This window comes from Mesocricetus auratus, unplaced genomic scaffold (genome assembly GCF_017639785.1).
Source record: "Mesocricetus auratus isolate SY011 unplaced genomic scaffold, BCM_Maur_2.0 Super-Scaffold_100676, whole genome shotgun sequence".
Classification (NCBI taxonomy): Eukaryota; Metazoa; Chordata; class Mammalia; order Rodentia; family Cricetidae; genus Mesocricetus; species Mesocricetus auratus.
In genome coordinates this window covers 18,439,293-18,454,394 of record NW_024429266.1, presented here as the reverse complement: position 1 = coordinate 18,454,394, position 15,102 = coordinate 18,439,293, and the positions used below count along the sequence as shown (strand labels likewise).

At 37.4% G+C, this 15,102-nt stretch overlaps 1 protein-coding gene across 1 annotated transcript in view; it reads left to right on the top strand.

Moving 5' to 3' along the window:
* Positions 1-15,102, top strand: part of Fmn2 (formin 2) — a 297,720-nt gene that overhangs the window by 183,472 nt on the left and 99,146 nt on the right. Inside the window, exon 14 of the mRNA XM_021231917.2 lies at positions 3,975-4,067. Within this exon, the coding sequence (XP_021087576.2) occupies positions 3,975-4,067 (93 nt within the window). The remainder of the gene's footprint in view (positions 1-3,974; positions 4,068-15,102) is intronic.

Genomic DNA, 15,102 nt, shown 5'->3' with positions numbered 1-15,102 from the left:
TCCACAAATAGGAGAATATATTTTATCTCACAAGGAAGGGCTTTGAGATCTATAATTTGGGCTTTGGAGTCCTTTGTAGTATTGTGTCATCTACCACTGGAGTATGACAGTTAAAAAATTCATAATCATGGCTGCAGCTAGTAACACTTTCTTTTGTGTAAAGTTCTGGTTCCTCTATACCTGAAACACTGAATACCTAAGTGAATAGGACACTCTCGGCCTTAGTGAACAGGAATTACAATCAGAGACATAGGTACACCACTAAAGAAATGTAAGGCACTATTATTGCTATCTGCCACCATTTTTCATGCTGCCTGACAGACATTTCAAAACTTAGCTCTTGCAGTTCAAGTCTTCATTAGGAATCATATATCTTAAGGCAGTGGTTCTCAACCTGTGACCCCTTTGGGGGTCACATATTAGATATCCTGCATATCAGTTACTTGCATCACAATTCATAACAGTAGCAAAATCATAGTTACGAAGTAGCAACAAAATAATGTTATGGTTGGGAGTCTGTATTCAAGGGTCACACCTTTTAGGAGGGTTGAGAACCACAGCCTTAAGGGAATGATTTCCTTATCTGATAGTTAAACTATACCTGAATATTCATTTGTTTCCTCTAAATTCTTACTTTTATCCTGTGTCATTAATATTTTCTATAGAGAAGGGTCATGTGAAGTTGGGGGGAAAATTGGCCCTCTTGCTTTACAGTGACAATTGACCCCCAAACTGGATATGTTTAGGTAAGAGGTACCAACAACTGATCCTAAGGGCCAAGAGTATGTCAGGTGAATATGTAATATGAAGAAATTGAATAACTATGGCATTTTTAGATTAACTAGTAGTTCACCATGACCAGAGGGTAGATATTAAACATCCACACATGTAGATTAATTATAATTAATATTCCACACATGTACATACTAGGGATATAGCACAGTAAATAAATGGAGGATGGTGGATAGTGGTAGAAAATAAACCTATCATTGGAGACTAGAATTCCATTACCTATTAACGACTTGAGCTGAAACATTGTACTTCTTTCTTATTTTAATTGCACAAGTGTTTTCTGAACACTTGCAATATTTAAAAGCAACCCCCAGGCATTTTCCATCAAGGTTTGACTATAGAGAGAGAGATCTGCTTAATATCTGGATGTAAATTCTGATGGCTGGGGCAGCTTGATGAGAAAAGAGCCCCTGGCAGAGGTGGGAGTGAACTCCATCAGAAACTCCAAGACCTGGCCAAACATTTTTCATGTGTTTTCTAGATCTCAAATTGTGCTTCATTTTCATTGTGCACAGGGAATTCTACTATGACTTAAGGTGAAAGATAGATTAAACAGAGGAAAAATATAATTTTGTTTGCCTTATACTAAGAATATAGTTCATAAGAGTATGCTGAGATTTTTTTTATAAAATTAAATGAAAAAATTGAAATATTGCAATATTTATTATCGTGTGTGTATGTGTACTATATGTGTGTGTTGTTATATGTTGTGCATGTTACACATTTGCATATGTGAATGCTTGTATACACATGTCCCGGCATACTTGTGGAGATCAGAGAGTATCCTGGGTTTTGGCTCCCTACCTTGCTGGAAGCAGATCCACACTGTTGTAAGCTGCTGTCTAAGCCAGGGCGGCTGGCACATGAACTTTGTGGATGCAGTGGTCTGTTTTGCACCTTGCCATGGGAATGCCAGGTTCACAGGTAATTGCTGTTGTACTATGCTTTATGTAGGTTTTGACTCCGGTCATCATACTTGCATGGCGAGGTCTTTATACACTGAGCCATCTCCCTAGCCCACAGTTTTCATTTTCCTATTTGTTAAATGCTCTATTCTGTCAGACTTGCTGAGTGAAATCACTGGAAGACTGTGCCACAGTCAGCCCTTGATCTTGTTATGCTTTGCTGACAATGAGCTCCTCTCCTTCCCTGGAGACAACAGCCCTGTGAAATTAATTTCCATCACTTCGGACTGTCGGAGCACTATTAGGACCTTGTACATCTCCAGACATGATAGAACTCCATGAAGGAAACTATGGTTCTCCTATTTTCTAATGGTATTTTGCTTTGTTTTTTAGACAGTTAATTAGGTATTCTAGCTCAGGCTGGTCTTAAGGTTGTTAATAGCTGAGGATGGCTTTGAGCTCCTGATCATCCTACCTCTACCTCTCAGACAGGGAAGGGGTGTTTTTGTTTGTTTGTTTTGTTTTCCCTCCCATGCTGCCCTAAACCACTATACACTAATGTGACAAGTTTTCACTCTTCTCATTGAGATGGAAGAAAATTTAAAGACTAATGGTTTAGAATAAACAGCTCCCTGTGAACATAGGCATTCTCATCTTGTCCTTGACTGATAGAATGTGTAGAGCCGAAACCTGGTACAGGATGGCAGACTAACAAGTTTTGAGACTTCAGAGAGGATTGCTTAACAGTTCAAAGCTGCTCGGAGGCTTTTTAGAATCTCTTCCTTTGACCCTGCTAGGAATAACTGACTGGAAGATTAAGGGGGACACTAATAAGTTGGGCCTCATTTCCTATAAGCATTGGCAAGTTGCCTTCCTATTCAGGATATACTTTATATTAGAAAATTCTCAAAGTATGATTATATACTTAGCATCATCTGCAGACATTTCAAAGAAGATATGAAGCTGGCTGGCGTATACCCATTATCTCAGCTACTGTAGAGACTAAAGGATCATAAGTTTAAGAGTGGCATGGGCTGCAGAGTGAGTTCCAGGCAGATATGAGCAACTTAGAGAGACCTCCTCTCAAAATAATCAAAAGAAGGCTTGGGGTATAGCAAAGTACATGGCTAGCTTACCTTGTACAAGCCCCTGGGTTCAGTCTTCAGTACAATAGAACAAATAAACAAATAAAATGTTTCTGTCTTCATGGGACTGTTACCAATGATACAATCCAAAGGCAGATAACTGCAGTCTCTCTCCCTATCTGACCTATTCCCTTCCCCATGTAGGTTCTAAGTAGTCCTGGCAGTTAAACACACACACACACACACACAGAGGTGAGTGACTTCACTGCCAGGAAACATGATTTTCTAGGAACAGCCTAAGTTTAAGAGAGTAGTGGCCCGTTTTCCAGAGGCCAGCATGGATCTGCTGCTGTTAATATTTGAGAGTATTGTTTTCAGCTTCAGATCCCTTACTGAGTTAGAGGACTCCTTTCCACAGTGACAGGCATGTCTTCAGAGACTTGCTTAGAAATGATTTTCAACTCTAGCCGCGTCTGTCCTGAGGTACTTATGATGTCGTCGAATGGAAAGGAAGGACAAACATTAGTGTGTCACCTCAGAACTTCACATATGAATCTGTTCTTTTGTCTTGTGGCCATAGTTAAACCTTAACCTCCTTGGTTGTCCAAGAGTATCCCCTCTCTTGCCTTATGTTAAAGATTTGATTAAATTATGGGTAATAGGTACCTGGTGCTGGTGTGTAAGTGCTCTGTAAATACTGGCTGCTCTGCGAGGTTGATGCCTCTTTGCATTATTTTTCAGAAAATTGGACTGTAATTAGGGATAAACTTGCATTAGAAGTCAGTTGACAGCTATGAGAGAAGAAATGCTTAGCTCTTACTGTCCTGTCTACTGGGCACTACTGTAACAGCTCACAGCTCTTAGCAGGTTTTGGCCCCAGAACTGCACCATGATATAGGTTCTGGTATCCTTCCCATTTTTCACATGAAAGAACTAAGGTCTTAAGGTCTAAGTCACTTGTCCAGCAGATCAGTTTAGGAGTGGTAGTTCTTAGGAATGTCTTTTTGTGGTTGACTGAAGGGTTATTTAACATAGGCATCTATGAAGATAGTTCCACTGTGGGCCAGCAACACATGTCAGTAAAAGTGGTGGAAGGGTTTTCCAACACTGGATTTTGTACTTTCTAAACAATAGTATAATGTTCCCATGACAACATGATGCTCTAAATATGGTCTTGCTCTCTTCCTTTCAGCTTGTGAGGTGGAAGCGGGTAAAGTGTACCAGGTCTCCTCCGAAGAGCACATGCAGCCCTTCAAGGAAATCATGGAGCAGTTCATTAGTCAAGGTAAACTACAGAGCTGTTTCTTCCCTCTGGAGGCAGATGTATAATAGGCATCTGCTTCAACGCAAACTTAAACAGGATATTTTGGCATTGCTGAAAAAGCGACAACCCTCCAAATATTCAAACAAACAAAACTTGGGTTAATCGTATCACAGGCATGAGAGGCTAACAATTTGCTAACTATGCAATTCTGGGACTGGTCTTCATTGTTATTTGTGGGTGTTTTGTGAACAACACACTATTAATTTAAATCATTTGTATTATAAAGTCCGTATATATTTGTGTTTTTATTTTTAAGATTAAATATTTTGTGAAGTATGTTGTTCTTCTTAATTGCTTTTAGCTGATGTGTTGGTTTCAGTGATAGGAATCAAACTGAGATCGTTGCATGCATGTCAGACAAATGCTCTACCACCAAGCTACATCACCAACCCATTCTCTTACATTTTAACTCCACTTATGACCTCAGCACAATCTGGTATTTATTTGCTTTGTCAAAACATCGTACCCAAAGAACAAAGTCTATTGGTGTCTTAGATCTTCAGGCCACTATCTGATACTTCATTGGGTAAATTAATACCTCTAGATAATTAATAAATTTTTTCAGAGAGCTTAAAAATTATAAATATTATCTCAATAATTCTTCCTACATCCTGAAGATATAAACAGGATGGAAAAATTCAGAAGATAGTAAATAAAGTTGTTTTGGGGAGCTTTTTTCTTTGTTTTTTTTTTTTTGGTTTCACTGTTTGAAGTCTTTGAAATGTACAATTATATCAAAGCATTTACTATTCCAAACATTTCAGCCCTGGAATGCAACATCTCTTCTGAAGATCAGATTTATATCATGCCATGCTCTGGGAAAGATTTTGCTCCTTCAGGAATTCTCCTAGAGGCAAACATGGTATGAGAGAGAGAGAGGCCAAGTAATACTCTGAAGACTAGGTCCTGTTCTCTCTGCAGTCAACTATGGCTTTAATAGTTTGGTCATGTGTCACTGGCGATGATTTATAAGGGATGAGTCATGGCACAATTTAATCAACATAAGCACAACTTCTTTTAGGTGGAAACATACTATGTTGAAGGTAATCATAGAGATTGAAAGAGAACACTGTTGAGATTCATGAATCAAAGTGATTATCATTCTCAGATTCAACTCCATATGAATGAAGGCAGAAATGTCACTCATTCCTAACCAGTTCTTCTGCCAAAATCATAGCCTTGTGGCTAGATATCAGAGAACCCTAGGGATCTCATTCCCTTAGTGATGAGAAAGGTGAGTCCTGGTTTTTCCACCTGGGAGAATTTTAATATCAAGAATGTGTCACTTAAAAAGATGATATATAATGGTTTAAGGTTATATAGTTAAAAGTATCCACTAATCCTTTGTGGTTTAAATAAGAAATAGGAAGGCCTTGGATTTTTTTGTTTGGTTTTCTTTTTTCAAGACATGATTTCTTAGTGTAACCCTAATTGTCTTGGAACTCCTTTAGTAGACCAGATTGGCCCCAACCACAGAGATCCACCAGCCTCTGCCTACCAAGTGATGGGACTAAAAGCATGCACCACCACGGCCCAAGAAGTAAAAAGTTCTTAATTCTGAGACTTACCTAAAACAAAGGCAGTCCTTTTGACAGATTTTATATGTAAAATGTGAGCAAGAGCACAAATTGTATTTGTTACGAATTATGCCTGCTTCATTGTATATAATTCTATCACGTTATAAGTGATTTATTATATAATATGTTAATTTGTATTTTATAGACCAAAATTGAGATTCCGGTTTTATTTCTGAACCTTCCTTAGCCATTAAAAAACATGACTAAGAATAAAACAAATACAAGCTACTGAAAATTTAAGAATTAGATTTCTAAAACACAGAGGCACACCATAATTTTTTCTTTGGTAACCATCTATGATTGAAGGCATAGATACTAATAAATTCATTGTGTAAATATACCACATTTTCTTTATCCATTCTTCAGTGAAGGGGCATTTGGGTCACTTCCACATTCTGGCTATTACAAATATAAACATGGTTGAACAGGTGTCCTTGTTGTATGACTGTGCATCCTTTGCCTATGGGGCTAACAGTGGGATTGCTTGATCTTGAGGTGGGATTGCTTGATCTTCCCGTGTTACTGAGGAACCACCATACTGATTTCCAAAGTGACTATACAAGTTTGCTCTTCCACCAGCAGTGGAGGAGTGTTCCCCTTTCTTTACATCTTCTCCAGCATAAACTGTTGTTGGTATTTTTGATTTTAGCCATTCTGACAAGAGCAAGATGATATCTCAGAGTTGTTTTGATTTGTATTTCCCTTATGACTAAGAATGTCTTTCAGCCATTTTAGATTCCTCTATTGAGAATTCTCTATTTAGTTCTGTACCCCACTTTTTAATGGGGTTATTTGGTATTTTGGTCACTAGCTTTTTGAGTTCTTTGTATATTTTGGAAATCAGCCCTCTGTCAGATGTGGAGTCGGTGAAGATCTTTTCCCATTCTGTGGGCTGCTGTTTTGTCTTGTTGACTGTGCCCTTTGCCTTACAGAAGCTTCTCAATTACAGGAAGTCCCATTTATTAATTGTAGATCTCAGTGTCTGTTCTACTAGCTTTATGTTCAGGAAGTGGGCTCCTGTATCAATTTGTTTAAGGATACCTTCCACTTTCTCTTCTAGGAGGTTCAGTGTGGCTGGATTTATGTTGAGGTCTTTGATCCATTTGGACTTACGTTTTGTGCATGGTGATAGATATGGATCTATCTGCAATCTTCTACATGACCACATCAAGTTATGCCAGCATCATTTGTTGAAGATGCTTTCTTTTTTCCATTGTATAATTTTAGCTTCCTTGTCAAAAAATCAGTTGTTCATAGGTGTGTGGTTTAATACCAGGGTTTTCAATTTGATCCCATTGGTTTACCTGTCTATTTTGGTGCCGATACCAAGCTGTTTTCATTACTGTGGCTCTTTAATAGAGCTTGAAGTCAGAGATTGTGATTCCTCCAGAAGTTCATTTATTGCACAGGTTGTTTTGGCTATCCTGGGTTGTGTTTTTCCATATAAAGTTGAGTATTGTTCTTTCAAGGTCTGAGAAGAATTGTGCTGGGTTTTGATGGGCATTGCATTGAATCTGTAGATTGCTTTTGGCAAGATTGCCATTTTTACTATGTTGATCCTACCTATCCAAGAGCATGGGAGCTCTTTCCATTTTCTGGTATCTTCTTTAATTTCAGGATTCAAAGTTCTTGTTATGCAGGTCTTTCATTTGTTTGGTTAGCATTAGCTCAAGATATTTTAGGTTGTTTGTGGCTATTGTAAAGCATGATGTTTCTCAGATTTTCTCAGCTCATTTATCATCTGTATTTAGTAGGGCTACTAATTTTTTTGAATTAATCTTGTATCCTGCCACTTTGCTGAAGGTGTTTATCAGCTGAAGGAGTTCCCTGGTAGAGTTTTTCAGATCACTTATGTAAACTATTGTATCAGTTGCAAATAGAGAAAGTTTGAGTTTTTCCTTCCCAATTTGTATCCCCTTGATCTTTTGTTATATTTTTATAATAGCTTGTACCTCAAGTACAATATTGAAGAGATGTAAAGAGAGTGGAAAGCCTTGTCTTGTTCCTGATTTTAGAGAAATCAAATTGAGTTTCTCTTCATTTAGTTTGATGTTGGTTGTATATTTCTTTTATTATGTTTAGGTATGTTATCCCTGATCTCTCTAAGACCTTTATCATGAAGGGGTGTTGGATTTTGTCAAAGGCTTTTTCAGCATCTAGTAAGATGATCATGTGGTTTATATTTTCTAGTTTGTTTGCTTGGTGGATTACATTGATGAATTTTCAAATGTTGAACCGTCGCTGCATCCCTGGGATGAAGCCTGCTCAATCATGGTGGTTGATGTTTCAGATGTGTTCTTGGATTCATTTGCCAGTGTTTTCTTGAGTATTTTTGCCTCAGTGTTCATGAGGGAGATTTGTTTGTAGTTCTTTCTTAGTTGTGTCTTTGTATGGCTTGGGTACCTAGGTAATTGTAGCCTCATAGAAAGTGTTTGGCAATGACCCTTCTGCTTCTAGTGTGTGGAACAGTTTGAGTAGCATTGGTATTAGCTCTTCTTTGAATTTCTGGTAAAAATCTGTACTGAAGCTATGTGGCCCTGGCCTTTTTTTGGTTGGGAGACTTTTGATCACTGCTTCTATTTCATTAGGGGTTATAGGTCTGTTTAAATTGCTTCTCTGTTTTTGATTTTATTTTGGTAGGTGAAATCCATTTCCTTTAGATTTTAGAATTTTGTGGAGTACAGGTTTTCAAATTATGACCTGATGATTCTCTGGATTTCCTCAGTGTCCATTGTTGTGACCCCATTTTCATTTCTGATTTTGTTAATTAGCATGCTCTCTCTGTCTTTTGGTTAGTTTGGATAAAGGTTTGTCTATATTGTTGATTTCTCAAAGAACCAACTCTTTGTTTCATTGATTCTTTGTAATGTTTTCCTGGTTTCTACTTTATTGATTTCAGCCCTCAATTTGATTGTTTCCTGGCATCTACTCATCCTGGGTGAGGCTACTTATCTTTGTTCTAGAGCTTTCGGTTGTGCTGTTATTCTTCAATGTGACTATTCTCTAGTTTCTTCATGTGGGTGCTTTGTGTTATGAACTTTCCTCTTAGCACTGCTTTCAAGTGTCTCATAAGTTTGGGTATGTTGTGTCTTCATTCTCATTGAATTTTAGGAAGTTTTTAATGTCTTTTTTTTACTTCTTCCTTGACCCAGGAATAGTTCAATTGAGCATTGTTCAATTTCCTTGTGTTTGTAGGGTTTTTTTGCAGTTTGTGTTGTTGTTGAATTCTATATTTAAAGCGTGGTGATCCAATAAGATGCAGGGGGTTATTCCAGTTTTTTTGTATCTGTTGAGTGTTGGGGGAAGTCCTTTTGTATATATGTTATCCTATTGGTTGATAAATAATGCACTGTTGGCCAATAGGGAAGCAAGATATGTGGGACTAGGAGGTGAGGGGGATTCTGGGAAATGTAGTCAAGAGTAGAGAGTCATGATGTGATCCCAGGAAGAGAGGACACATGAGGCTGTGTCCTCAGTAAGATAAGGCCTTATAAAAATATATATTAGTAATTATGGGTTAATAATTAAGTCAGAGCTAGACATTAAGAAACCATAGCAAATGGCTAAGAGCTTCATAATGAATATAGTGTCTCATGCTATTTGGGGGCAGAGACAGCGGTGGGACCAACGCAGCTGGCAGGAAAGAATAAACTGTACAGTTGAGGTTTGCTATATTGCCAACTATGTTGTCGATTTTAGAGAAGGTTCCATGTGGTGCTGAGAAAGTTATATTCTTTTGTGTTTGGTTGCAATGTTCTATAGATTTGTGTTAAACACAACTGGGTCATAACTTCTGTTTGTTCCATTGCTTCTTTGTTAAGTTTCTGTCTAGTGGTCTTGTCTAGTGGTGAGAGTAGGCCATTGAAGTCTCCCACTAAAGTATGTGAGTTTTATGTGTGATAATAGTTTTAGTAATGTTTCTTTTAACAATGTGGATGCCTTTGTATTTGGGGCATAGATGTTTAGAATTGAGACTTTATATTGATGGGTTTTTCTTGTGATGAATATGAAATGACCTTCTTCATCTGTTTTGATTGATTTTATTTTGATGTGTAATTTGTTAGATATTAGGATTGCTACACCAGCTTGTTTCCTGGGTCCATTTGATTAGAAAATCTTATCCCAACCCTTTACTCTGAGGTAACATCTGTCTTTGAAGTGGATGTGTGTTTCTTGCATGCAGCAGAAGGATGAAATCAATCTTCGTATCCATTCTGTTAGCTTGTGTTCTTCTATAGGCAAGTTAAGACCATTTATATTGAGGGAAATTAATGACCATTGATTGTTAATTCTCATTTGTTCCAGATTTGTTGCTACTGGTGGTATTGTGTGTGGATCCCCCCACCTTTCTTTTTTTTGGCTTTGGTATAGTTGGGTTATCTATTGCCTATGTTTTTGTGAGTGTAGTTAACTTCATTGGGTTGGAGTTTTCCTTCTAGAACTTTCTGTAGGGCTGGATTAGTGAATATGTATTGTTTAAATCTGCTTTTATCTTGGAATATCTTGTTTTTTCCATGTGTAGTGTTTGAAATCTTTGCTGGGTATAGTAGTCTGGACTGGCATCCGTGGTGTCTTAGTGTTGGTAGAATATCAATCCAGGACCTTCTGGCTTTCAGAGTTTTCATAGAAAAGACAGGTGTAATTCTCCCATTATATGTTACTTGTCCTTTTTCCTTTGCTACACTTAATACTCTTTCTTTATTCTGTATGTTTGAAGTTTTGATTATTATGTGTCGAGAGGACTTATTTTGTGGTCCACTCTATTTGGTCCTCTGTAATTTCTTGTACTTTCATTGCATGTCTTTCTTTAAGTTGGGAAAGTTTTTTTTCTATGATTTTGTTGTATATGTTTTCTGCACCTTTGAGTTGGGTTTCTTCACCTTCTTCTATCCCTGTTATTCTTAGGTTTGGTCTTGTTTCCCATATTTCCTGGATATTTTGTATTAGAGATTTGTTGGACTTGGATTTTCTTTCATCGATGAATCTAATTCTCCTAGTGTATATTCAATGCCTGAGATTCTCTCTTCCATCTCTTGTTTTCTGTTGGTTATGGTTGCATCTGTAGTTCCTGATCATTTACTCAGCTTTTCTATTTCCAGCATCCCCTCAGACTGTGGTTTTTTTGTCTCTATTTCAGCTTTCAAGTCTTGAACGGTTTGAATTCTTTCCTTTACTGTTTAGTTGTTTTTTGTTTGCTTTCCTTGTTTTCTTTAAGAGATTTATTCATTCATTGCAATTTTTGGTTTGTCTTTTCCTCCATTTCTTGAATTTTTGGTGTGTTTTTTCTTCCATTTCTCTAAGGGATTTTCTCATTTCCTCTTTGAGGGTCTCTATCATCTTCATAAAGTTGTTTTTAAGGTCTTTCTCTTCTGTTTCATCTGTGTTGGGATGATCAGGTCTTGCTGTTGTAGTGTGGATAGACTCTGGTGGCATCATATTGGTCTTTCTGTTGTTGAATGTGTTCTTATATTGTCATCTTCTCATCCCTTCTTTCAGTGGATGCCAGTGGGGGTCTCTACCTCTCCTCGTGAGTATAAGTCCAAGGTTCTCTTCTGGTGGGTACAAGCTGGTTCAATACTCCAATGATTCTCCTTTTCCAATAGGTGGAGGTGGAACTAGCACCTCAATATAGGCAGACTCTGGATGGCTTGGTCCGCCAGGATGGGTTCTCCTATGTGTAGTCCCTAGGCCAGGAGAGTCTGAGAAGGGCAAGCAGAAGGTGGGCCAAGATAATTTAAGGCTGAGTTTGGGGCTCTTTATTTCTCTAAAATCAAACTTATAACTATAGAAAATGCTACCTTAATAGCATATGTCAAATGCTTGCTTATAATTAGGCTTTTTATCAACATTAACATAGCTGTGTCATTCCAGCTCTTGCCTGGTTAATCACAGGAGTATATTTATATTTTACATATCCAGAGTCTGTTTAAATGTGCCTAATTCTCTAATGTAAAATCTCTTGAACAGTTCAAAAGAGAGACCGTGTCTAATGCTGTCCAAACGTTTTATTGCATTAGCCCCACAGTCTAAGAGAAACATCTCTTATCCTTATAATCCAGCTATTGTGTGGTCTGTGGATCACATTCTCACAATCTTTGTGGATTTCATCTTGTCCCAGAACCCACTTATTCATCCAATTTTCCCCTCCCTGCCTTTCTACTTCTAACTCAAGCCAAGATTTCATGGTCTCCATTTCAACATCTCTTTCTTGGAAATGTCTCTCATGTCTACTCTAAAATAGGCAGTTGGAGAGGGTTGGCGTCTGCTGATTTGAGGCATTCACAGTTTGTGAAGGTGATAGCTCTTTTATGATCAGTAACAATGAGTGTAGATTCACTCTAATGATGTTCTGAACTCTGCCCAGCTTTGTATTCATTACAACACTTAACTGTCTACAACTGCATTACTTGTTTCTTTCTCAAAAATAGAAGTGCCACTGAAAGCAGCTTTGTCAGCTGCTCTATTTGCTCCTCCTAGAGAATGGCCTCAGCCTAGTTACATGTCTTGCTCTCCAGCCCTGAGACCAGCAATCTTCCTCAAGACCATTGTTTTCTTGGTGTTTATCTGTTTCTTCTATAGCAGTGAATGGGAATGTGAGATAGTCCTTTCAAGGAATCTATTGTACCGTTAAATTCATGGCCTCAAACTATTGTATTGATTTCTACAGATAATGTTGTAAGGTTTTTCTATTGAAAATTAGGTTTCTAGACTTCTTTTGAAACTGTTTATCTCCTCTGCTCTTAAGCCATCATGGGCTTCTTTTCTAGAACTTCTGTCTAGTCCTGTAGCCACCTTTATTTGGAATTCCCACACGTAATCAGAGATACAGTGACAGACCATCTGAACTCATATGTTCAACTTTCCCCCAATACAGTCAAAGGGAAACCTTATCCCTATCCAAGGTAGATCCTTCCACATCAGCTGTAGATCGAATGGATCTCGGAATCTATTGTCTTACAGAGCCACAAAGGTACATCTAAGTAGATGATACACCTTTTTAGTGACTGATATTTTATTATTAGAGGAATTATAGATAGATGGAGAATTGAAGACAAAGAAGGGAAAATGCAGAATGGAAAGGGCAGGACTCAGGAGCAAATCAGGAGCCACATTATATGGAAGGGAGCAGGGAATGATAAGGCTAAGAAAGCTTCAAAGAGCCAGCTTTGTGACTCTACATGTCTCTGAATAAGAAACTTAGAGTGTATCTTTATATCCCTTTAGCAAACATGAGAAAAGCTTAATTAGAGGCAGATTAATCTTTGAAGAAGGAGGCTCCTCATACAACGATCATGATACATGATCAGACAAACGAGGAACTGTTTACTGATGAGGTGATGGGGTTGGAGACAGATTTGTCTGTTTATCATAAGTAGGAAACATATGGACATAGACAATAGATATGTACCAAGAGTTCAGATTTACAAGGTAAATTATCACCAAGCAATAACACAGAAGAAGGTAATTATGCTTTGAATGCCCCTTATCCAAAGTGTGTAGGACCAGAGTGTTTCAATTTTTCCATTTGTTAGAATTTGAAATATTGGCATTGATTTATTTTCCAGTTTCAGATTTCAAAAGTCTGCACTCTGAATGATCCAAAAGTCTGACTTTTTCGAGCAGTGGTATCCCATATTGGAATGCTTGGCTTTGTAAATCTTTGAGGATGGGTCCTCAATGGGGATGGGGAAAATTGAGTGAAATGTGAGTGCCTATATATGTAAGTGAACAAGTGTGCATGCCCAGTGGGCAGGTGAGTATGGGTCAGACTCACCGTAGAGTTGTACAGTTGAAAATTAGGCATTGTGAACTAGGAGATTATTGAGTAATCAAGATTATTAAGGCAAAGAAGAAAACAAATCCATCAATGTTATACTAAGAGAATGGGCAGAGGAAGGGAAGCTCCCATGGGTGTTAGTCTTCAGATAGGAAAGACAAATAAAAGGCTCTCCTTTAATTGAAGCCTGAGTTTGGAACAATTTCAAGAGGTGAATGATCTTTTCTCCATGTGCAATTGTATTGAATGGCATCTTGGGATGCAGATATGAAGTTCTACCAAAGTCACTGGATGAACCATATTTTTTTTTGATTCATATGAGCAGAAACCAAAATTGTAAGCTTTAACATTTAAAACAAGCAAGGAAGTAGAATGAAATTGCTATGCAACAATTTAAAATAGCATTATGGGGCATCTGTAATGATGCATGCCCATCATTTGACTCAACTATCTAATTAATTTAGAATAATTTATATTTGAATTTTATGTCATCCATAATGACTTTGTTTTTGGTACATATGATTAGGAAAATTAATTCTTAATACCTAGATATTGACATAGCTCTCTCTCTCTCTCTCTCTCTCTCTATATATATATATATATATATATATATATATATATATGAGATCAGGGTTCATTTGTTAGCTTTTAAATTTTTCTTATATGAATTGTTTTGGTTATAGCATAAAAATGTAAGATAATCGAGTTTGCTGGGAAATCTTACAATTTCTTATTTCCTCCCAACTCAATACACTCGTCCTCCTTCTAACCACCTAATCCTTTTGATTTCTGAATCTACGCTGTACTTTGGGCAAACTGTCCACAAAAACTGTAATATTGCCCAGCTCTGCTGAACCTCAGATGTAACATATATATATATATATATATATATGTGCTTGTGTTGTGACCTATGGGAATCAAATTAGAGCCTGGCCTTTGCTGTGTTTTACCCAATTTTTGATTCATGTGTACTCTAACATTTAATAAAAAGGGGTGTAGGGTTTTCCCCATGCTAGTAAATGAAGTCTCCACTGTCCTTTCATAAATAAAAAACAGCAAATGGGATTTTTCACAAAGTGCCCATATCTCATGGTGTTTCAGACACTTCTGCCTTTAAGCATAGAGAATTGAAGCTGAACAATTCCTGTGAGTTGAATCAAGAGGAAAACGCATAAATCTGTAATCACATGCTTATAATTAGAAGGGTGTTGAAACCACAAGTCTTAAATATACAATCCCTGGTATTGGTAATACTATACATGAGAATGAAGAGATGCTGAAAGCAGGGTGAGTAACTGTGCCAGATCCCTGGCAGTCCACCAGCACTGAGGCTTTTCTATCAGAAATGGTACTGTCTACCATACAAGAAGGGCTCCACAGTCAGGAGTACAGTGGGGTTGCTTTGATTTCTTTTCTTCTGTTTTTACTTTTAAGTATCAAATGGGAATTCTTTTCAGTAATGAAAAAGAAATGGATGTTTAAAATAATCTATTACTGACCATTTAAAAAAGAAGCATACTGTCTTTTAATCTATTGGCTCCTAATTAGTATGACAATAACTAACCATCAGGCCTTCATAATGTTTCTTTTATGCTAAAAACCTTATTTTAGTTTCCTTGGAGTAGTCTGAACAGGCATGATG